The sequence below is a fragment of the Eurosta solidaginis genome, chromosome 5, assembly GCF_040869045.1.
Source record: "Eurosta solidaginis isolate ZX-2024a chromosome 5, ASM4086904v1, whole genome shotgun sequence".
NCBI classification, from domain to species: domain Eukaryota; kingdom Metazoa; phylum Arthropoda; class Insecta; order Diptera; family Tephritidae; genus Eurosta; species Eurosta solidaginis.
The window spans coordinates 4106448-4132433 of record NC_090323.1 but is presented as its reverse complement, the minus strand read 5'-3'; the positions used below and the strand labels follow the sequence as shown (position 1 = coordinate 4132433).

Sequence of the window (25986 nt, the reverse complement as noted above, 5' to 3'; positions counted from 1 at the left end):
TAACCCTACACCGACCATTGTGCTCGCCATATTGAACATACTGTCAAAACGCTGCTAAAATGCTAAGAAGTAGCCATATTGAACATCCTGTCAGGCAGTTGACGGATAAGATATCACACTTCTTTTATCCACAATTGTTCTAACAGTGGCATCTGTATAGTGCGTGAGAGAATGCTTTTACTGTAAGAACAAGGCTTTGATATTTCTCAAGGAAATTAGTTTACTGTGTTTGGTAGGATGCCAGCTTGAATTACATGCCAATCTTAAAAGGGCATAGAATGTGTAAAGGTGGGAGTAGCCACTGCTATAAAGGGTGTACGAATTCTCATGCCCAGTGGTAGTCCTGCAGAGCTACAGGGCCATAATTCTTTTTCGGAAAAAGTAAAAAAGCTTAAGAGTTTACGACCAGAAAAACAATGTCAATTTATTTTAAAAAAATATACAGCACTACAACGAAAATGTTTGTAGGGAGACTTGAATATTTGCATGGGACACGAAATTCAGTTTTTAAATTTGCATTTTCTCATCTCCCATAGAGAAAAAATGATGCTGTGTTTATCTAAAGCATTGTTCATGTAATGTACGAAATGTACGTATTGCATTCATAGGCTTAATTCAGAAATAAAAAAAAACGGTTAAAGGAATAAGGGAAATTTTCTGGAGAGAAAGTTTAAGGTTTATCTTGGCCCGGGCGCAAGAAAACCTCACTACGCCACGGCTACATTTTCCATATAAACTCCTCTCTTCGATAATCGGTAAATCTGACGAAATTAAGGAGATGCCGATACTTTGTGGGGTTACATCCCTAGATGGAAGGACGAAATATATAAGATAAACCTAAAAATATGTCAACAAGATACCCGACCCACGGATCCCACAGCTAATGAATGGGGCATATGTAAAGGTGTAAATGAACCTTTGTGGATTTATTAGGATTTTCAAGATTTGTTATTTGCAGTTTTATATTAATTTTAAATTCTTCTTACTCTCGGCAAAAATATACACAGGCAATTCACAAGAGTGTGTAAAATTTTAAGAGTTCAGTTGTTTCCATGCTTTCTAAACTAAAATTTGATTGAAGCATGCCGCATACGTCGAAAGAAGACCTTGTGAACTGCCTAACAATTTTCCATGGAATTCTCCTTAGAAATTATCAGCCTCACATTTGCCCTATTTTATAGTTATTCTGTTAAAAATTTAAGGCCCTAAATGTTACAAATCTTGTTTGTAATAAAAAGTGCTTGGGTCTCGGTGGTAAAATAATTAAACAGTACATTTCATTTGCGCAGCTTACTTTTTATAAAAAGGGAACAAAATGGTTAAGATATTCTATAGTAGTTATGATCTATGCGTAAGTCTGTAAATAAGGCTTTGTAAATACGGCTTTCTTAAGTTGTGTTATGTTGTTTAATCTAGTAAGGACGGGACTGTCTTTGGCTGTGTTAAGATAAATATAAAATAAAAAAAAAATATGTAGGTACTTTGTGTGAGGATGCAAAGTTGCACGTTTTTTGTGGTCTGCATGAAATAGCTTTGACCATGAATCACTTGCTTGTTAGAAATTACGAAAAGTTTCTTATCTGAACAATCGGTTGTAGGGGACATATGCTATATAACTAGATATATATCCAATCTTATTCATTTTTTCAGGCAACAATATCTGCTATACGAAAGCAAATGGCGAAGTTTGAAGCTTCAATCTGATATCTGGAAGATATGACAAAAATCCTCTTTTCTGAAAAATCGGTTGTATGGGGGATACATATATGCTATAGTGGTCCGATCCAGCCGGCTGCGAGAAATGTCAAATTGAACACCTAAGAGTGGTGAACATAAATCTCAATTTTACCAGGAAATATTAGATCAGACTAGCCTACTCAAAAAATACATGTACATAATCAAACTGATCGCAAAAATACAACTAAATTTTTCAAATGTTTGAATTGACTGCACTACTTTGGTGCTAAATTTAAAAGTACACCAAAGTTTGTTTTGATATAACTCTGAAAAAATGTTAACACTGCACATTATTTTTTTGAGTGTAGTAACATTCTAAAGTGGTAGCACTGGTTCTCATAGTTGATATTATTGCAATTTATTTTCGTAGTTTAAGTGTTAACGTATAGAAATCATTATATTCAAAACTATTTTAAATGTTCTAAAGAGAAAATTCTAGCACCGATTCATTTAATATTTTGACAAAGCAAGCATTTCGTGATAATATTATCACGACTGTTATAAATTAACCTTAAAAAATGTTACTTCCTGGAAAAAAATGTTGCTTATTACTTGAACAACAAAATATATTCACACAATTTTTTAGTCGATTTCGGTCAAATCTTGAGTTCCATATGGGTTTTCCAATAACCATCTCGTTGAGCTTTTGCTTTGTGCTAACTCCAGCAATTTTTGCCCGAGTTAGTGTAAAATTGCTAGTACTTGATACAGTAATTAGAAATACAAATACAACTCGGCGGACTGGCGAAACTCTTTTTTTTGTGATTTAGGATTAATGGCAGGGTTCTGTGTCCATGGTGCCAGGTACAAAATCGAAATGGTTTTTCTAAATTATCGTTTCATTTCACATGTTCCTCCGTTATTCACAAAAGCTCCGTTATTAACAGTAGCTGCGTTATTTAATTATATTTCAATTCCGTTATTTCTCCTACAAATGTTAATTTCAATTCGAAGTTTTTTATTCAATTAAGTATTTTAATGGCAGTATGCCAGGCACAAGTTCATAAGTTTTTTTTTTCCATTTATATGTAGTCAATTATATTTGTTGTAAAATTTGGCTTTTAAATGGCACCACGGCAGGCACAAAATCAGTAATATTGATCTTACCACTTTAATTCAAAACACTTATTGTTGGAAGTGCAAAAACTTTCCCCAAGTTCAGTTTAGGGAAGCAATGCACGCCCAACAAAAAAGTCGGATTAAGTAATGCGACACATGCACTCTTATGACTTTTGATGTCCTTGATGTGGTTCTGCCCTTATATTAAATATCAGACACTGGCGATTGAGCGTTTTTAAGCCTAAGGCCGAATCGGGAAAAGACAATCCTGTAGCAGTAGCGGATTGGGATGCATCGCTTCAAACATGTGTCGCATTACCACATCCGACAAGTTTTTTTTGTGGCTGTGTAATATTAATTGAAAGCGTTTTTCAATAGTTAATAAACATCACACGAGAAGATACAAAAATTAAAAAATTATAATTTATATCATACATGTTAAATTCCAATTAGAATTAGCAATTGATGCAATTGGTTTATATACTCTAATTCATTAAACAATTAGAAATAGTTCAACTAATTCCCATTAGGTAATTGAAATTTTTATTCTAATGATAAATCTAATTGCAATTAGTTGCCATTAGCAAAAAAAATTGGGTTACCTTTACAATTAGAAATCTAATTGACTTCTGCTAATGCAATTAGATATTCAATTAGCTCGAATTAGAATCAATTACTTATATTTATTTACATCATTATTCGTTCACTTCAATAATTCTTTAAAAAAAATGTATCTTTATCAAAATAATTGATTCTAATTCGAGCTAATTGAATATCTAATAGCATTAGCAGAAGTCAATTAGATTTCTAATTGTAAAGGTAAACCAATTTTTTTGCTAATGGCACCTAATTGCAATTAGATTTACCATTGCAATAAAAATTTCAATTATCTAATGGGAATTAGTTGAACTAATTCTAATTATTTAATGAATCAAAGAATTTCGCAAATGAAGGTTAATTAGCAATCATTAGCATTATCTAATCATTACTTAACATCTATGATTTAAATTAAATTTTAGATATAGAGCTTCAGGCGTGAAGGAAATATATATGTATTTAAGAAGTTTTACTTTTTCTTTTCTATGTGAAATGAGGAAGAGTGACATAAGGTCAAATTATATAAATTCAAGTTTGTTAAAATATTGAATAACAAGTAAGGAAGGCTAAGTTTGGGTGTAACCGAACATTACATACTCAGTTGAGAGCTATGGAGACAAAATAAGGAAAATCACCATGTAGGAAAATGAACCTAGGGTAACCCTGGAATGTGGTTGTATGACATGTGTATCAAATGGAAGGTATTAAAGAGTATTTTAAGAGAGAGTAGGCCATAGTTCTATGGATGGACGCCATTTAGGGATATCGCCATAAAGGTGGACCAGGGCTGACTCTAGAATTTGTTTGTACGATATGGGTATCAAATGAAAGGTGTTACTGAGCATTTTAAGAGGGAGTGAACCTTAGGTCTATCGGTGGACGCCTTTTCGAGATATCGCTATTAAGGTGAACCAGGGGTGACTCTAGAATGTGTTTGTACGATATGGGTATCAAATGAAAGGTGGTAATGAGTATTTTAAAAGGGAGTAATCCTTAGTTCTATAGGTGGACGCCTTTTCGAGATATCGCCATAAAGGTGGACCAAGGGTGACTCCAGAATGTTTGTACGATATGGGTATCAAAAGAAAGGTGTTACTGAGCATTTTAAGAGGGAGTGGGCATGAGGTCTGTAGGTGGACGCCTTTTCGAGATTACGTCATTAGGGTGGGCCAGGGGTGACTCTAGAATGTGTTTGTACGATACGGGTATCAAACCAAAGGTGTTACTGAGCATTTTAAGAGGGAGTGGGCATTAGGTCTATAGGTGGACGCCTTTTCGAGATATCGCCATTAGGGTGGGCCAGGGGTGACTCTAGAATGTTTGTACGATATGGGTATCAAACGAAAGGTGTTACTGAGCATTTTAAGAGGGAGTGGGCATTAGGTCTATAGGTGGACGCCTTTTCGAGATACCACCATTAGGGTGGGCCAGGGGTGACTCTAGAATGTGTTTGTACGATATGGGTATCAAATGAAAGGTGGTAATGAGTATTTTAAAAGGGAGTAATCCTTAGTTCTATAGGTGGACGCCTTTTCGAGATATCGCCATAAAGGTGGACCAAGGGTGACTCTAGAATGTTTGTACGATATGGGTATCAAACGAAAGGTGTTACTGAGCATTTTAAGAGGGAGTGGGAATTAGGTCTATAGGTGGACGCCTTTTCGAGATATCGCCATTAGGGTGGGCCAGGGGTGACTCTAGAATGTTTGTACGATATGGGTATCAAACAAAAGTTGTTACTGAGCATTTTAAGAGGGAGTGGGCATTAGGTTTATAGGTGGACGCCTTTTCGAGATATCGCCATTAGGGTGGGCCAGGGGTGACTCTAGAATGTTTGTACGATATGGGTATCAAACGAAAGGTGTTACTGAGCATTTTAAGAGGGAGTGGGCATTAGGTCTATAGGTGGACGCCTTTTCGAGATATCGCCATTAGGGTGGGCCAGGGGTGACTCTGGAATGTGTTTGTACGATATGGATATCAAATTAAAGGTATTAATGAGGGTTTTAAAAGCGAGTGGCCCTTAGATGTATATGTGAAGGCGTTCTCGCGATATCGACCAAAATGTGAACCAGGTGATCCAGAAAATCATCTGTCGGGTACTGCTAATTTATTTATATATGCAATACCAATAACAGTATTCCTGCCAAGATTCCAAGGGTTGTTGATTTCGCCTTGTAGAACTTTTTCATTTTCTTCTACTTAATATGGTAGGTGTCACACCCATTTTACAAAGTTTTTTCCAAAGTTATATTTTGCGTCAATAAACCAATCCAGTTACCATGTTTCATCCCTTTTTTCGTATTTGATATAGAATTATGGCATTTTTTTCATTTTTTTCAATTTGGGCGTGGTTATGGTCGGATTTCGGCCATTTTTTATACCAAGATAAAGTGAGTTCAGATAAGTACGTGGGCTAAGTTTAGTAAAGATATATCGGTTTTTGCTCAACATATTGTGTTAACGGCCGAGCGGAAGGACAGACGGTGGACTGTGTATAAAAACTGGGCGTGGCTTCCACCGATTTCCCCCATTTTCACAGAGAACAGTTACCGTCATAGAATCTATGCCCCTACCAAATTTGAGAAGGATTGGTAAATTTTTGTTCGACTTATGGCATTAAAAGTATTCTAGACAAACTAAATGAAAATAGGCGGAGCCACGCCCATTTTGAAATTTTCTTTTATTTTTGTATTTTGTTGCATCATATCATTACTGGAGTTGAATTTTGACTTAATTTACTTATATACAGTAAAGATATTAAATTTTTTGTTAAAATTTGAATTAAAAAAAAAATTTTTTTTAAAAAGTGGGCGCGTTCTTCATCCAATTTTGCTAATTTTTATTTAGCACATATATAGTAATAGTAGTAACGTTCCTGCCAAATTTCATCATGATATCTTCAACGACTTGGCGGCCACCGTGGTGTGATGGTAGCGTGCTCCGCCTATCACACCGTATGCCCTGAGTTCAACTCCCGGGCAAAGCAACATCAAAATTTTAGAAATAAGTTTTTTCAATTAGAAGAAAATTTTTCTAAGCGGGGTCGCCCCTCGGCAGTGTCTGGCAAGCGCTCCGATTGTATTTCTGCCATGAAAAGCTCTCAGTGAAAACTCATCTGTCTTGCAGATGCCGTTCGGAGTCGCCATAAAACATGTAGGTCCCGTCCGGCCAATTTGTAGGGAAAAATCAAGAGGAGCACGACGCAAATTGGAAGAGAAGCTCGGCCTTAGATCTCTTCGGAGGTTATCGCGCCTTACATTTATTTTTTTTTATTTTATCTTCAACGACTGCCAAATTACAGCTTGCAAAACTTTTAAATTACCTTCTTGTAAAAAAGAATATTTTCAACTTAACGTCTAACCAATCCTGCAGAAGTTTTTTGCTTTTGTGCTGATCTGAAATTGTTGTTCCTATATGGTTATGGTACTTTTCCCGAAAGGATCATAAAGTCAAATGGAAGTTTCATAAATGGCCATAAAGTAAAATGAAAGAAATTGTAATAAAGTCAACTGATGTTGTGCTCATTTGAAGTGCTCATAAGGTCTTTTGATGTTATGGCCATTTGAAAAGTTCACAACATCAATTCAGTTTTAATCAAGTACGGAGCCAAATATCGGTACTATGCCTCGATACTTTCCACGATTCTTTACCGAGTGCCGATATTCTACAGGAAGTCCAACAAAGTACAGGCCATTAACACGACAAATTGGTATATATTCACCAAGTCGAGTACGCGGGGCTTATCTAAACTCATGTCGAACCCAGGATCTTCGGTGTGGTTGGCGGAGCACGCTATCATCACACCACGGCGTCCGCCACAGCATATTGTCGGCGGTATATTGGTGTAGAAAATGTTCGAAATCTGAATATAACCACGCCCGCTGATATAGTGGTGAAACTCAGCGAGTGCATTAACTCTATGACGCTGAATATAAATTTAGTACAATCCTAATAGTAGAAGAAAATTTAAGTTTCACAAGCGATTGCTATAATTTTGCGACTTTTTCGGAGTATGATCCCTGGTAATTTTGGATAGGAAACTATCCTGGAGGGAAAACGCACAGGAGCGTGTGAGGAAAGCAACGGTGGCACTGTACATCTGTAGGGGAGCTGTTGCACGAAGATGGGGACTATCGCCGGATATTACCCTGTGGCTATACACTGCTGTGGTTAGACCAATCCTTCTATACGGGGCTTTGGTCTGGTGGACGAGCTTAGATACAAAATCAAACCTACGAGTATTCTAGAAGGTACAAAGAAGTGTTTTAGTCTGCGTGGCGGCTTACTTTTTTAATGTGTTGCCAATAGATTTAATGGCCAAGCAATGTGCGGCCTTTTCTGCTCTACGGCTGCGGAAGTTATCCGGTTGGCCATACAGCCATCCGTAAGAATCTGGATTCGCCTTCGTCGGACTATTGCGCTCCGACTGCATTTTTCGATATGAAGTACGAGGTTGTTATCCCGGATAGGGATTATTGGTCGAAGGAGCCGCCGGACCTGAGCGATAGGCTACAAATTTATACTGAAGGCTCCAAACTGGATAAAAAGGTGGGCAGCGGGGTCTTTGCGCCTCAACTAGCGTGGAACATTTCTTTCAGCCTACCCGATCATTGCAGCGTCTTCCAGGCGGAATGCTGTTCACGGCTATAATAAAATTTGTATTTACTCTGACAGCCAGGTTGCACTAAAAGCGCTTGGATCGGTCACATGTAAGTCCAGGACAGTGGAGAAAAGCCGCAAATCTCTTAACGAGATCGCTGAGCAAACTTACCTCAGTCTGGTATGGGTGCCTGAACACTCGGAAATACCGGGCAATGAGATGGATGACGAACTTGCAAGAGGGGTACATTCGTTCCGCTTTCGTCGTCCTGGAAGCGATTGAGCATGCCGCTCGCTACTTGTAAGCTCACTATGAAAGGGATTCTCCTTAGGGAAGCGGGTGTGAGATGGAGCAATCTCGTATCCTACTACCACACTAAGCTCGTGTGGCCTGAATGGGACGCGAGACGTACAAGAAGTCTCCTTCTTCTTAGAAGGGGGGGGGGGGGGGGGACATATTTCTGGTGGTTGGACTTATAACCGTCCACATAGCAATCGGGAAGCATGCACAACGAGTGCTCCTTATAATGATTACTGCAGGAGCTGCAAAGACGAAGAGGAGATAGAAACAGTCAAGCATTTTTTGTGCGACTGTCCTGCGTTTTGGCGCAAGAGGAAGCAATCTCTGGGATCTCACTTCTTTCACGATCTTTTTGATCTGGCTAAGTTGGAACCTAAGAAATTCCTGACGTTTGCTGAATCGACGTGTTGGTTTGAGTAGAAGGGAGATCCACGTGGTATCACAATGGGACCTTTTGGGCCTAAGTGCACTGGTGCTCGCACCGGTGGCCACTCTAACCTAACCTAACCTAACCATGATCCCTGGTATAGATCTGAGCAAAATCGGTTGAGAACCTCGCCTGTTTTGTAAAAAAAAATTGCTTGAAGGTTTAATTTTAACAAAATTTGCAATATTTTTGCGGAACGTAACTACACTCCAATACAGATGAGGTACCAAAGTAGTGCAATGAACGGAAGTTTTAAAAACATTGTAATTCGTCCCGTTCTTGAGCTTTTTCCTTAAGTGTAACTCCAATTATTAACCTCATTTAATAATATTTAGAACCGTAAACAAAAGCACAGAATTCCAAGAAAATATGACCTTGCATTTTGTTTTTGTTTTGTTCTCATTCTTATTATTGCAAAGAAAGTGCGTTTTGTGCTTTCATTCACGGTTGCCACTTTGGTCCATTTGGGCCAAAAATTGTCCTTTCCAAGCCAATTTGGTCCGCTGATCCACTTTTTTCAATTTTGGTCCTTTTTAAGCTGTGACCAAGATTTCGGTACTTTTTTCTTTTTCATTGGGGTTAAAATGTACAATACTGCCCACGAACTTTTCTACACCTTTATTAATCCTTATATAATTTTCAATTTACCTCAACGGATTTCTCAGCAAAAAAATTGCTGTCATTAAAATGTAGCAGGATAATGGCATTTCACCTAGCAGATAATATAGACAAGTGTGGGATCTTGAAGCAAACCAATTTTCGTTAATTGTTGATAAAAAAGCGGCTAATCAGAAAATATTGTTTTGGTGGCTTCATATTTCGATCGGTTATCAAATACTTTTCGTTATAGATTTTTGTCACTATTTGAGCTTAAAAAAAGTTCTTCCAAATGCACGTGCCCCTCAAAGACGGAGTTTGCCAATAATGAAACCATTCTGGAATTGAAAGATTAATTAAAACATGAGACTAGCTTGTTTTATTTAAGTGCACTTGCCACTCCCTTAAATTATGCATACCGACAAATCTTGAGAGTTTGTGAAGCAATATATTCACGTACCAAACAAAAAGTGGCCATTAAAAAATGTTTATAAAGGAATCCTATGTAAGAATTTTGAAAGTTTTACATTTCGTTTGGGATGTCGATATTTATATTTTTCACACGCATCCCAAAGCAAAGTAAAGAGTTTAAGGAATTCCAATACTTTTGTGGTGTTTAGCCACGCAGGATACTAGGAATTTATTTTTCTTCTTGGCTCACTCTGGAAAGTATCTTCTTGCGTATGCCTCACACTGCAATGCGGCTATATTTTGTATCCTTGTGTCTGGAAGCTAATGGCGTTTCTGCTATAAATAAAAAAATAAAAAAAAATTGAAGGCGCGATAACCTCCGAAGAGATTTTAGACCGAGCTTTTATTGCGACACCGAACGGCAGTGAGTTTTCACTGAGAAGCTTTTCATGGCAGAAATACACTCGGAGAGCTTTCCAAACACTGCCGAGGGGCAACCCCGATTAGAAAATTTTTTTTTAATTGATAAAACTGTTTCGAAAATTTTGATGTTGCTTTGCCCGGGGCGTGAACCCAGGATCTTCGTTGTGGATGGCATTTCTGCTATACAACTGCGAGAAAGAGTTCAATCAGAAAAATCTTGTCTGCCGATATTAGACGATCAATATAAAGAACAATTTGAAACATTTTAGGTACAATGATTATATCAAAATATTTTTGAAAGCGTTAACTTTACATATACTCAACGTAGAACGCTTTGTGTCAAATTAATCCCGTTGAAGAGGAGAACCACAAAAACTTTAATAATAACATTGTTAAATAATTTCTCGTACCTACATAGTTAAATGTCATCAAAATTCCATTACTACACATTTGAAACTTTTACTTACTTACATAATTGGCGCTTAACCGTCTAAATGGTTATGACCGTCCAACAAGGCGCGCCAGTCGCTCCTTCGCTCCGCCAACCGGCGCCAATTGATCACACCAAGGGAGTTTAAATCGTTTTCCACCTGGTCCTTCCAACGAAGTGAGGGCCGCCCTCTACCTCTGCTTCCATAGGTGGGTTCCGATAGAAATATTTTCTTGGCCGGAGCATCATCTTTCGCTGAAGTTGAAATTTTTAACTTTTGACTTTTCAATGATTAATCTGAGAGCTGTGGTTAGATTCAATAAATGTGAGTTTTCAAATGTGCATGGTTCTCTAAAACAAATTATACGGAAAAAAGTGTACTTTTCCAAACTCGCACTTACTAAATCTAGCCAATAGATGGGAAAATTGAAGCGTAAGGGTGTATTGGTAAACGGGAGAGAAAATAATTAAATTTGCGTATCATTAAAAAAATTGGAACACCCAGGTATTGCGAACAATTTTTTTTTTTTTAATTTTAGGACTAATTTTATAATAAAGTTGTGCAACCGATCTCTGGAGAAATTTAGTTTAAAAATAAAACCGTCTAATAAGACTTTTATGTAAATAAAGTTGAACTTATTTGTGTTTTCGTCTAAGTTTTTTTGTTAAAACAAATATTTATATAAGGCTGTTTGTTAAAACGAAAGTGTGTGTGACGTTTTACTTTACCAAAGCAGGCTAACCCTAGAATTGTAGAAACGTACTACCTAAAAATACACTTTATTTTTCCTTGTGCGACCTTTTGTTATTTTTAATATATACATACATACATAAGGCGGTTCACAGAGTTCTCTTTTCGTTTAATAAAATTTTTTTTATGGAAACCATGGAAGCAACCTAAAATCTATGATATTACAACGAATGCGACACATTTGTGAATTGCCTATTTGTTTGTAAACCAACTAAAAACACAAAAGTTTGGTCCATTTCTTTGAGATTTGGTCCTTTTTTTCGATGAATTTTGGTCCTAAAAAAACACATGGTGTGGCAACCGTGCTTTCATTTCTCAATCAATGCACCCCAATAAATCTTTATTCTCAGTGCAACTCTCCCAGACGTCGGCAAAATGAAAATGCAGAATGAAAATGTTAGTGAGAGCGCGATGATTGCGCTTATCATTTGCTGCATAGCTTTGCGTTATTCATTCGCTTATTTTAAGCAACGAGACAAAATCGTTTATTGTTATTATTTTTTAATTTTCTCAATTCTACTCAGTAAAATAATGGTTTATCCTAAGATAAATTTTTTTGCAGAATTTACCCCTTAATACATAGTTTTGCTTAGATATTTTTGTTTACATATTTTTGTTTACATATTTTTGCTTAGATATTTTTGTTTACGTATTTTTTTACATATTTTTACTTAGATATTTTTGTTTACATATTTTTGTTTGTTTATATTTTTGTGGACAACATTCGTCAACATTGCGAGTGACGCACAACAAACTAAAGAGAATAATAATCCTACAGTCAAACCAACTAATTGTACAGTAGAAGAATACTAACTTGCAACAAATCCCAACTAGTATGAGCTCTTTAATTTCTCCATATTAGCAACTGGTATTTTATACACGGCGATGTCCTACGAAATATCAATTGCCAGTCCAGTCTCTGCATCAGCATCATACACAAACTAGTCATTATATACACCAAAATCATACCAATTGACATACAAACTAGTTATTGTATTCAACATCAACATACCAGTTGACATACTAGTCGATATTTACATCCTACTAGTTAATATACTATTCCTGGTTTGGTTGAGAAATTATATATAACATGTCGATTTTGCCATCGATCAGCGGAGACAACGGACCATATATCCTCCTGGAATGTTACACAATTTCAAGATGCAGGTTTATGGGCTCACTATGGCCGGAACTTTCCCACATTAAATCCGAACTGCTAGGGTTCATCAAGAAAGTCGGCTTGGATGAGGTGCTGTGAAGGAGGTAAGGGCACAAAAGACCAATGGTCGCAGTGCAATCCTCAATAAATTATTTATCTATCTAACGCAGATGCAACGAACCAGTCATGGTTGACTGTGTCAAAACAGGCCAAGCTGCACTAGCACCGTCCTATGATGAGTGTTAATGGAGTTCAGAAAGGTGGTAGTGATACGCACTTTACGGAAGACATGTTGATGGCTGGATAACCAAAATATAACGTTTAAATGAGGGAATCACAATGGATTTAAACGTTTTCATTACTGACTAAGCGGATAATATCGGTAGATGCTGGCTGGGATTCCGGTCTTTGGTACTGGGTTTATCCTTGCCATTCTCCGTTATTCTGGAATGGCAAAGGCTTTTAACGGCAAGTAGAAAACATGCGCTACGCTGATGATGTCCTCACGGCCAATGTGTTTTGGCACCGGCATAGGTTTTCCGTCTAATACTATTTATATGGAAGGCTTCTCCTTTCCAATGGCTGCTTTAATTGAGGAAACATTGAGGTGCGGCTCGTCATGCTTGTGTTTATGTGCCCTCTGGACGAAAGTTAACACTGTCAACTGAAGTATGTATTGCAAATTGGCTACAGAAAGCACTCACTAATTTCCTCGAGTCAGACAGACGAAATTCTAGTCGAATAAATTATTCAAATACTAACTAGTATGAATAACCCCACAAGATCCTAGTCAATGAACTAGAATATTTGCTGACTACTTTAGTTTTTGACTACAGGGAATATGTGTGAACTTAGCGCGAACAATTGTTTCAATATTTGTCGGGGTTGTATGTCTTAATTACATACTACATATACGGTCATATAAAATTATTTTTCTTATTTTGCTCCATAGTAAATATTGCAAAATATTTAAAAGCAAATTACATTCAGATCAGTTCTAAGTCGGTTTTAGTCAGTGCTTGAACTTAGTATGGGTTCTCCGATAATAATCTCGTTAAGCTTATGCTTAGCGCTAATTCTTCCAAGTTTTGCCAAAGTTAGTGTTCAATTGCCAGGACTTGGTAAAGTCATTGGAAATACAAATACAACATTAAGGACGGGTAAAACATTTATGCAGTTTCGTGGTATACCGTATGCTCAGGCACCGAGTGGTAGGAATCAGTTTAAGGTATGTACGTACTCATATGTCTTAAAGCCAGGCCACATCTATCTACCCTCCAAAACATTCTTTGCATATATTCTTATGAAACAATCCACACAAAAAATATAACGTCGCGTAAAATGCACGCGCTTTTACTCAAAAAACTGTGACTGAGTCCCTGAATCCTTTATTTCAAAGTGACGCCAGCGCAAAAAAATTTCAAAAGTCAAATATGTTTGGGTCTTAAGACCTCGTTTGCTATAATTAATCTAAGGATCTAGACTATTAGCTGAATATTTTTTCACATTTCTCTTTTATTTCGTGCTTCTATTTAGAGATGACTCTTGGACTAGGAAAAAAATCGCCATCTCAAACATTGTTCACAAATACCCATTAGCGAAAGCAAATATTTATATAGGAGATCTAGTTATTAAATTACCATTTAATTATTAAGTACAAAAATGAAGATAATCTCGTTGTATGTAAACTAGGTTTAAATCAGAAAACAATAAGTCCAAATCGTTGTACAATAAGAGAAAATTATTGAGTTTTCACTTAGTACTTCAGATAATTTTTTCGGTTTTGGTTTTTGAAATAAAGATCTAACAAAGCTTTGATTCCGATTTGTAGAAACTTCTGATTATTTAGATTTCCGATTTCGGTTCAAAATGTTTGTAATCGGATATAAACGGAAGTTGATCAGTTTAAAAGGAAAAACGTACAAAGTTTTCGCAACCGTGCGCTTGGGGTTTTTAGATGGAATATTTTTTTTGCATGTCTCTTTAAATAATTTTTGCACTGCGATTTCCACTAAAAGTATTATCATAGCGTATTTATATTTCATTCCCTTTTCAAATTAGGTAAGTCTAATTGCGCCCTGCTTACCCTCCGATTTCGCTTAGTAACTTCCGTTACGTTCTTAAATCAGATATTAAGGCCCTGGCAAACTTGCCGTACCATATCCATATACGAGTAAAACATCTGATCCAATTGGTTTTTGGTTTATAGTCACATTCAGAACCTATAAATATTTAAGTTGGTGGATTTATTAACTTTTTGGATATACAATTTTTTATTTTCGACAAGTTTTGACTACGTGACTTATTATTTGTGCAATTTGCGATCAACTTTCTATGGGTTTAATAAACACATCGCTATATCTGTAGCCTTTTCGGTTATAGTCGCTAGTTTCCTCGTTCTTCTTTTCTCAGTCATAGTAATTCTTGAAATTTAATTGGAATTTTTATTCAAGTAGGCTCCAGTAAAACGTCAACCATGGTCAACTTTCCAAGCAACAGAATATGGACGTGTTTGCCCACAATTGAAAGAGTTCAACCGTTTACCTAATCTGATGACAGGAGAAGATCGCGAAGATTGTCTTAGCTTGAACGTCTTCACCAAAAATGTGAGTTAAATAATGAACTGAATATATGTATTTATGGAAATAATTCTTTATTTTATATTATCTTTTTTTTTTAACATAAATCAATTCTACTTTATAGCTCAATGCAAAACAACCCGTCATATTTTATGTGCACGGCGGTAACTTAAAAGACGGGTTTGCCTCTCAGTATCCACCGGGTTATTTGCTCGAGCAAGACATTGTTTTAGTGGTACCTCAATATCGTCTTGGCGTATTCGGTTTTGCTGGCACAAAATCATACAAGATGCCTGGCAATCTCGGTTTCATGGATATCATGCTGGCCTTGGAATGGGTACAACAACATATCTCCGCTTTCGGTGGTGATAAGTCAAATGTTACAGTTTTTGATGAGAGCTCTAGGGGAGATTTGGGTGGCGCATTACTTGCAAGCCCTAAAACTCCCGCATCGAGCTTTCATCGTCTTATCACACAATCTGGATCGGCTGTGGATACGGTACTTGTAAATGAAGATCCTATAGGCCAAGTACAGCGTGTTTGCCGGGCATTGAGATGTACACAATGCGAGCGTATCGAGGATATGGAGACTTGTGTGGTAAACGCTGATCTTTGGAACATTTTGAGGGCGGGGGACAGTGTAAGTTTCTTTGTTTACTGTAATATTAAGTTTATATTACTGGTCGCATAACCATAACCATAGGAGTATGAAAAAGCTGATCTCTGAATATTAGATATTTATCAAGGAAGTTTCTTTCTTCGCCAAATATAAGCAGATTTACTAACGAACTTTTGTTGCACAATCGATGCATTATAGCTAAAGTTTGCAAAATTTAATTTCCTGTTATTTTTATTACATAATCTTTAAAGAACTCTTTTAAGTACACCAGTAATTTAATTACATTTTATGTAGTATTTAAGTAAATCACCACTCTAATTTATAAATTAGGAAAACTATGGCTTGATTGTTGGAGATTTTTATGGAACCATTCCACAAACTCCGGCTCAACTTGTTGGAACTTCCAATATAGACGGGCCTACAAGGACCAGTTTCACAAAGCATGATGGATCTGTTGTGGAGGCGTGTAAGTATCTGCTGCCTTTTAACAAAGATTCAATAAAATATGTCAAATCTTCTATTATTTACAGATTTGTATGAGTTTTAAGCTTCAAATACGAGTTAAATCACGAGATGATTTATATTTTGAATTCAATGATATGCGATTTATTCTAACAATTGGCCTTGGTCTAATATACAGTTAAATGTAATTTACTTATTCACTTCAAGTACTATGAATTCATTAAAAAGAAGGTTTACAAAATATAAAATTAATCTGTTAATTATTTAAGGTAATTGCAAAGTGAAACTTTAATTTAATGAAAGGGATAAAATGGGGATCATGTATTGTGATACTTATGAATTGTTGATTGTAGTTGTTGTTGATTAGGATCCCGTGTAGTTACGGGAGATGCTCCGTCCTGTGGATTGTTGATGAAAAAGAGAAGGAAGTGGAAAAGCGCCCAACGCTTATAAAGCTTTTTTAACATTGGAAGCCCGTTCCAATGAGTTGTCAGTTAATAACGAGTAACAACGAGTGCATGCAGGGATGCATTCTGCACATACATGTGAGTCATGTGTGGAAAACTACGTGAGTCACCGCAATACTCATTGACTCTTAACATGAGCGTGAGTCATGGAAGAGTGTTTTAAGTGGGGCAACTAACTTAAACATTGGTTGCGCGCCAAACAATTAGGAAAATACTTATGTTGTCGTACACATTGGATGCGCTAATTAGTCGACATATCCAGAAATTTGGGACAATAACGCAAGGCGTGATACCACTGGCAAAGCTAACACATATGAAGCCGTGGGTTTCGTGGCGCCCGAATCGGTGACGGAAGTTGTGGGGATCGTCTGTAAAGAAAGATGGCTTTAATCATAATTCAATAAAGCGATAAGAAGCTGGTTGTGTGAGATTGTGAAGTTACTGTATGTGAAATTACGGAGTAGGGGACATAGTTTTACGATTGGTCTAGTGAAACGACCATGCTGTGTTCGAACAACCGCAACTCGGACGCGATTATTCGTTGCAAGGTAGACCTTTTCAATTCGGCCTAAGCGCCACTCTTGAGGGGGAAGTAAGTCATTTTTTATGACCACAAAGTCACCTACGGAGATATCTTTCTGAGGGTATTTCCATTTATAACGCCGATGTAACTCCTTAAGATACTCGTCCTTACATCTCCTGCTGAATTGTTGGTGACGAATCTTTAGTTTTTTCCATCGATTCTGAAGTGAAAGATTATCTATTCCGGGTTCTAGGGGAGCCAGCAATGGCGCACAGCGTAGAAAATGCCCTGGTGTTAAGGCTAGCAATTCGTCAGGATTGTTCCACATAGGCGATAGCGAACGGGAATTGAGCACCAATTCGATGCGCGCGAGCAATGTAGCTAATTCTTCAAAGGTGAAGTGATGACTTCCAGCGACACGTTTAAAATACAACTTGAAACTTTTGACAGCTGCCTCCCACAGGCCACCCATGTGCGGTGCCTTTGGTGGTAAGAACTGCGATTCGAACCCATGTATGCCATGTATGATTGAAGATCGACGGACGTGGATTTGAGGAACCGGTCGAAATCCCTTTGAAAGGCTCGGTTTGCGCCTACAAAGTTTTTCCCGTTGTTGGAAAAGACACATTTTGGTAGCCTACGCCTTCCAATGAATCGCAGAAATGCTGCTACAAAGGTTTTGCTGGAAAGGTCAGAACAAGGCTCCAAATGAATTGCTTTTGTTGAGAAACATACAAAGACACATACATAACACTTTATTATGGACGATTTCCGGAGATCTGACGACCTGAGATCCAAGGAACCTGCATAGTACAACCCGTTAAATGTGAATGGTAAGAAAAAGTTGGAACGTTCTGGTGGTAATGCTGCCATGACTTGGGATTGAGCATGTTTCTTAAAAATTGTGCACGTTTTGCAACGGCGAATACATGGTTTTATTTTCGACTTTAGTCGAGGAATGAAATACTCATGTTTGACCATCCTAATCGTGGGTTGATGCTCAGCATATATCAATACATTGTGTAAAACCTGGAGAAATAGATAGCACAAACGTGAAGATTTAGGGATACTTATTGGGTGTTTTTCATTATGTGGGAGATTGGAGTTGGCTAATCGACCATTTACTCGAAGAATGCCATTTTCATCTAGGGAAGGATTCAAAGGCAAAAGTTTTCTTTTGTTGGAAATCGGTAGTTGGTTCGAAATTTTGGCGAATTCATGATGGTAATATGTTTCCAGAGTGAGCCTAATCAGAGGTACTTTGACCCAGTGAATTTCTGCTTGGGAGATAACTAGGGATTTATAATTTATTGATTGAGTGGACTGTATGGCCTTGATTCTATGTATGAAACGGAACATGTAAGTTATCACCCGGAGGGCTCTCGGCTATGATAAGAAGCGATAAAGTATATCAGGTTCACTATCCAAAGTAAGTACAACTTGCGCTTTTCGTTCTTCTGGAGGGGCTATCTTTTGTATGGACGAAATAGGCCATTCATCGGAAGTTTTTAGCAGCCAGTCCGGGTCTTTTCACCAAAGTTATAGTTGGGTTAAATCCTGCGTCCTATACGCTGTAGTACCGAAATCAGCAGGGTTGTAGTTCGTAGATACGTGGCGCCATTTGATGTTTCCAACATTCTATGTTATCTGGGATGTGCGATTTGCCACGGAGACTTTCCATGTGCATGGCGGTTTTTCAAGCCACGAGAATACGATCGATGAATCGGACCATAAAAGGAGTTCGATATTTCCTAAGGGAAGTTGATTGATGACATTTTTTATGCATTTAGACCGTAACACTACTCCACACAGATCAAAGCACGGGAGGCTCGCTGTTTGTAATGGCGCAACCTTAGTTTTAGATAAAAGTAAATGAGGCGAGACTTTGCTGTTTGACTGCGAACGAAGGTAAACGGCTGCACAATATGCTTTCTCTGAAGCATCACAAAATCCATGTACTTGTATTTTATTAGTAGGTGAAAATTCAGTCCATCTTGGTATTCGAATTTGCTCTATCGTTGAGAAATCTGCTAAAAATTGTAGCCATTTTTGGAAAGATAAAGGTTTGGCGAATTCATCTCAATCCGTGCCTTCCAACCATATTTGTTGCAACAATATTTTCGCCTGAATGAGAATTGGCGCTAGCCACCCTGCGGGGTCAAAAAATTTCGAAACCGACAATAAAACCTGCCTCTTGGTTGCACTAGAAGGGAGCTGGGTTCGATTTGCTAGGGGATAAGTGACTCTCGAATCATTCGCCAACTGATGTAAGGTGCGTATGGCTAAGTACGGCGCGCAGTTTACTCCAAACGTGACAGTCTTGAGTGCAAAATTGGTAAGCTTCGCTTCGTTGCTCCTGCGTAAAAGAATCCTTTGAAATTGATGATCCTCCTCGTATAATAATATTTGGCGGTATATATTCTGTATATCTCTGTTGAATACAAATTTGTAAAGGCGCCAATTTAAAATTACTAACATAAGATCAGACTGCAGAGTGGGACCAATGTGGAGAATATCATTCAGAGATTTGCCAGATGAGGTTGATTTGAAAGCATTAAAAACTGCTCTAACCTTGGTGGATTTACTATCTGGTTTAACTACCGAATGGTTGGGGAAGGTAGTAATGGAATTAATTGCCGTTTTCCTGAATAATAACCAGAGCCTTTTGGATTGCGCCCGAATTTAGACATCCACATAGTTTATTACTATAAAAATATACTTTTTGGTATGATTTTAATTTTTAATTTAATAAACCCTCGTGGCCCATATTTTCATATAAACCAACCAATTACAGTTGAGGATGACGTGCTGAAGGAATTCACAGCGACCATAGATGATCCGAACAACAACAAACTCAACCGTCCCGATAAAGAATTTTAAGATGAAAAATCCCTGTTCTTACAATTTGTAAAAGATAGTGTTCAGTCGTTAAAACGTAAATAAAATCTGATGGTTCTAACTTTGCTAAATACAATAGCTCTTGGTAATTGACTATTCGAATAATCAATCAGTCGATTAGCAAAAGTTTTTTAGAAACGATTATTCGATAAGCGACATGTTCCGCTATTATTTTTATTATTATTACTAGGCCTGGAAGCACCGCGACCTTTGTACAGATCTATTGTTCATGACCTTTCAGCCTAATTTTGTATATGGAGGTTTTTGATGTATCTACGTACCTCTTCAGGCGTTTTACTCCATATCACATAAGGACTACGAGTCACACCATCTAGATGGGAAAGCCTTTGGCCTGCTAGAGTGATGCATTCGCAGAGACCGCAAACCGGCGTTTCGTCCTCCAGCTCACATAAACGACAAATTTGTGTACTGGCTAGATTTAACTTACCTAGGTTATATCGTAGACTTCAGTGTCTCGTATAGTATCCAGTGAGAGTTCTTAGGTCCTTCCTGCTTATATTAATGAGTTTCGCTAATACTTTCGTTGGCGGAAGTATAAACAGCTTGGCCTGTCTTTGCCCTCGGCAGTCAATCCAGTGACATCTGAATTGTTTAGTTTCCCAGTTACTCATAGTTTCCCTGGTGTGTGCTTTTGTAAGTCAACAAAGAATGCTGCTTTAGCACCTTGCTTTGCTAGGTAATCTGCATGTTCATTACCTTCATGTCCCTGATGTCCGGGAACCAATCCGAAAAAAACCTTGTTTTTGGCTCCCAGGTCAGGCTACTTGAATAGTTTGTTTGAAATCGTATACATCGCAAGTCGATTTTCAATCAATACAAAAGTTGCTAATAGACAAGTCGTTTAGCCGAATAATCGATTTTAAACAAAAACCCTCAAATATATTCAACTTCATTTATCGATAGATTTGGCACCGGTTTGTATTGTCTGTGCTAATTTTCACCCTTGCCTTCCTAAGTAAGTACGTTCGGTAGACATGGTCATGTTAAAGGATCGAGGCGGCTTGCCCCTTCAAAAGCAGATTTGAGAGACACTCCAATAAAAATTATTTTTACGATATAAAATTTTAACAAAACAATTAAGGATTCGACCCGTTTGTAGGCAGTTAGTATAGTAATGATAACTGCTGTAAGAACAAGGTTTTGATATTTCTCAAGGACATTAGTTTACTGTGTTTGGTAAGATGTCAGCTCTAATTACGTGCCAATCCTAAAAGGGCATATAATGTGTAAATATGGAGAAGACCCTCCTATAATGGGTGTACGAAATCTCATGCCCAGTGGTAGTCCTGTAGAGCTAAAGGGTCATAATTATTTTTCGGAAAAAGTAAAAGAGCTTTAGTACCACAAAAACAATGTCATATTTATATTTAAAAAATATACAGCGCTACAATGAAAGTGTTTCTAGGGAGGCTGGAGTACTTGCATGGGACATTTACGAAATTCAGTTCCCATAGAGAAAAAATGATGCTGCGATTATCTAAAGCATTGTTATTGCGTGAAAAGTACATATTCCATACATATGCTTAATCCAGAAATCAGAAATAAACAAGTAAGGACGGGACTGTATTCGGCTGTACATAAGACTTCATACCTTTCATGAATGCGGCTAAACAATAATCTTTCCCATCCGTAATATCCATTGGAAAGTTAGTAGGAAATGAGATATTATTAGTCAATCTATTACGCTCCACCTTTATATTTTTATTTCTCAATAATATTTTTGCAATTTCTATGTAAAACTTTAAAAATCAAAGTTTAGCAAGAATATGTCTTTATATAAGGAGACATTTTTCGTTGATTTTTGTCCATTTATATAAAGGAAGCGCTTAAAATTTTTTTGTTTTATTTTTATTTTCTCCTTTTCAGTTCTAGATGGAAAAGAGTACTCCCTTACGATTTACAAGGTGAAATACTTACTTTTATTAATTCAGAATTGAAAACGGATCTCTTAATTCCCAATTTCGAAATTCGTATCAAAATCTTTATTATCTTATTATTATTTTGATTCGTGCGCCACCTTACGGAATTTTTTCTCCTTTTGTTCCTTTGTCACGGCGCCTTAACCTATGATTGTAGCTCAATGAGAAGTTATTTAAAAATCGATCTTAAAACTCCAAATTTCAAAATTCTTTTCTAAATATTTCGATCCGTGCACCACATAACGCAATTTTTTTTCTCCTTCTCTTAAATTTTCTCGGCGTCTTATCCTAGCTATGAAGTTTCACAATTGTAGCTCAATGAGAACTTACATAAAAATTATTCCCAAAGTTCCTTCTGTTTCGTATGATTTTTCTAAATATCTCATCCCGTGCGTCCCCTAGCGAATCATTTTTATCGTGCCTTCAGCTGTCATCGACCTCTGAATTAGGTTTGAAATTTCAAATCTCCAGCTCATCGAGAAGCTACTTAAAAGCTGGTTTGGAAATTTTCAAATTCTTATCTAATTATTTCGATCCGTGCGCTACCAAACGGATTTTTTTCCTTTTGTTGCATTGTTACGGTGTTCTAACTTATGTGTAAAGTTTCACGTTTGTAGCTCGATGAGAAGTTACATAAAAATCGATTGCAAGATTTGTATGAAAAACGGACAAACATTCAAACGGCCTAATATAAAGAAAGCAAAATATGTAGGTATTTTGTGTGAGGATGTAAAGTTTCACGTTTTTTATGGTCTGCATGAAAAAACTATGACTAAGAATCACGTATTTCAACAATATATGACGTAAGCGTCAGTATTTGATGAAATTTGAAGTTTCTAGCCGTTAAAAAGGGGACAGAAATGACAGTTTATATGGGTATGTACTATATATACCACCGATCTCTATGATTTTTTCAGACAAAAATATATGCAATATTCGAAAGCATGTGGTGAAATTTGAAGCTTCAATCTGATAAATTGAGGAAGATATGAAAAAAATCCTCTTTTCTCAAAAATCGGTTGTATGTGGGATATATGCTATAGTGGTCCGACACCTAAATATACTTTCTCACCAAATTTTATCAAGATATTTCAACAATTGAGGGACTAGTTTACATACAAACATCTCTTTTCTTTAAGGACTTACAATTTTGAGAATGACAAAATGCCATTTTATTTTCATGAAAGGTATAAAAAAAAACTTTTAAAGGAATAGGGAACATTTTCTGAAGTGAAAGCTTAAGGTTTTTCTGTCCAATAAAAAAAGGGGTAAACGGCCCTAGGACCATTTAATAATAATGAAATTGTGCTCATTTTCGTACTTAACTTCTAATTGGGAATTGAATAGATCACTTCACTTTCTATATAAACTCCGCTCTTCGATAATCGGTAAACATGACAAAATTATGGAGATGCCGATAGTCTGTGGGGTTACATCCGTAGAAGGAAACACGAAATATATAAGATAAACCTAAAAATGTGTCAACAAGATACCCGGCCTACGGATCTCACAGCTAATAATATAGTTCGTAGGAATGGGGCATATGTAAAGGTGTAAATGGACTTTTGTGGATTTACTGTTCGCTAGTTCGTAGAAATGGGGCATATGTAAAGGTGTAAATGGACTTTTGTGTATTTATTGGGGTTTTCAAGATTTGTTATTTGCAGTTTATATTAATTTTAAATTATTCTTACTCTCGGCAAAAATATACATAGGCAATTCAAAAGAGTGTGTAAAATTTTAAGATTTCAGTTGTTTCCATGGTTTCCAAACTAAAATTTGATTGAAGCATACCACATACGCCGAAAGAAGACCTTGTTAGCCTCCTAACAATTTTCAATGGAATTCTCCTTAGACATTAGCAGCCTCACATTTGCCCCAATTTATAATTATTCTGTTAAAAATTTAAAGCGCTAAATGTTACAAATCTAACCTAACCATAATCCCTGATATAGATCTGAGCAAAATCGGTTGAGAACCTCGCCTGTTTTGTAAAAAAAAATTGCTTGAAGGTTTAATTTTAACAAAATTTGCAATATATTCACGGAACGTAACTACACTCCAATACAGATGTGGTACCAAAGTAGTGCAATGAACGGAAGTTTTAAAAACATTGTAAGTCGTCCCGTTCTTGAGCTTTTTCCTTAAGTGGAACTCTAATTATTAATCTCATTTAATAATATTTAGAACCGTAAACAAAAGCACAGAATTCCAAGGAAATATGACCTTGCATTTTGTTTTTATTTTGTTCTCATTCTTTGCAATAATGTGAAAGTGCGTTTTGTGCTTCCATTCACGGTTGCCACATTCGCCCATTTGGACCAAAAATGGTCCTTTCCAAGCCCATTTGGTCCGCTGATCCATTTTTTTAATTTTGGTCCTTTTTAAGCTGTGACCGAGGTTTCGGTACTTTTTTTTCTTTTTCATTGGGGTTAAAATGTACAATACTACTCACGAACTTTTCTACACTTTTATTAATCCTTATATAATTTTCAATTTACCTCAACGGATTTCTCACCAAAAAAATTTCTGTCATTAAAATGTAGCAGAATAATGACACTTCACCTAGCAGATAATATAGACAAGTGTGGGATCTTGAAGCACATCAATTTTCGTTAATTGTTGATAAAAAAGCGGCTAATCAGAAAATATTGTTTTGGTGGCTACATATTTCGATCGGTTATCAAACACTTTTCGTTATAGATTTTTGTCATTATTTAAGCTTAAAAAAAGTTCTTCCAAATGCACGTGCCCCTTAAAGAAGGAGTTTGCCAATAATGAAACCATTCTGGAATTGAAAGATAAATTAAAACATGAGACTAGCTTGTTTTATATTAAGTGCACTTGCCACTCTCTTAAGCTATGCATACCGACAAATATTGAGAGTATGTGAAGCAATATATCCACGTACCAAACAAAAAGTGACCATTAAAAAATGTTTATAAAGGAATCCTCTGTAAGAATTTTGAAAGTTTTATATTTCTTTTGGGATGTCAAATTTAAATTTTTCTCACACATCCCAAAGCAAATTAAAGAGTTTAAGGAATTCCAAGACTTTTGTGGTATTTAGCCACGTAGGATACTAGGAATTTATTTTACTCATTGGTTCACTCCGGAAAGTATCTTCTTACGTACGCCTCACACTGCAATACGGCTATATTTTGTATCCTTGTGTCTGGAAGCTAATGGCGTCTCTGCTATAAATAAATAAATATAAATAAAATAATTAATAAAATAATTAATTGTCTGATCAACGCCCTAGATTGATGAGGAGTGTGATGACTAGTACCTAGGACCTACCTAATTATTTTCTAGCTTTTAGTATTATTATAACTTCATGTATGTATTGTTTTCAATAAAACCGTTTAACTTAAACATTTTTTTTAATTATTTTGTTTTCAAGTTTTTAGTCTTTATTTAATTGCCTATTATCTCTCATTCTATTTAGTGACTCATTATTACAAGGACTCTTTCCTGACAATTATTTACAATCTAAGTCCTCAATAAATAATCCTTCCAAAGACTTTACTCGACTCTGCGCCACGTATGCTCGTCCCTCCTCCAACTCCAAAATATTTTGATGTCACTTCTACCGGACTGCATGTAATATTTGTTCCAAATATGAGCCAAATCGGACCACAAATACGATTTTTGTGAATATCTTGATCCTTGCGCCATCTAGCGGCGATTTTTTTTATAGGTCGCTTACTATTCTTGTATGTATTACTTATGTGTTCCAAATATGAGCTAAATCGGACCACAAATACGATTTTTGTGAATATCTCGATCCTTCCGCTACCTAGCGGCGATATTTTTTATAGGTCGCTTTCTATTCTTGTATGTATTATGTGTTCCAAATATGAGCCAAATCGGACCACAAATACGATTTTTGTGAATATCTCGATCCTTGCGCCACGAGTGGTTATTTTTTCTTATTTTTGCATTGTCATCGGGTTCTGAACTATATTCCAAGTTTCAAGCTTGTATCGTATCGGGAAGTTATT

At 36.6% G+C, this 25986-nt stretch overlaps 1 protein-coding gene across 1 annotated transcript; it reads left to right on the top strand.

Annotated features, from left to right (window-relative positions):
* The first annotated feature begins 13483 nt into the window (after positions 1-13483).
* On the top strand, positions 13484-16402 carry LOC137251662 (putative inactive carboxylesterase 4). The gene is made up of 5 exons (XM_067786371.1): positions 13484-13722; positions 14951-15100; positions 15198-15713; positions 16023-16158; positions 16223-16402. Exons 1-5 carry the CDS (start codon positions 13525-13527, stop codon positions 16237-16239), a joined length of 1017 nt encoding a protein of 338 aa, XP_067642472.1. The 5' UTR covers positions 13484-13524; the 3' UTR covers positions 16240-16402.
* The last annotated feature ends 9584 nt before the right edge of the window (positions 16403-25986 follow it).

Coding starts and splice junctions, on each gene's coding strand:
- LOC137251662 (XM_067786371.1), top strand. CDS start 13,525: ATGGGTTCTCCGATAATAATCTCGTTAAGCTTATGCTTAGCGCTAATT. Junction 15,101..15,197: donor TGAACGTCTTCACCAAAAAT/GTGAGTTAAATA, acceptor TCTACTTTATAG/CTCAATGCAAAACAACCCGT. Junction 15,714..16,022: donor TTTTGAGGGCGGGGGACAGT/GTAAGTTTCTTT, acceptor TTTATAAATTAG/GAAAACTATGGCTTGATTGT.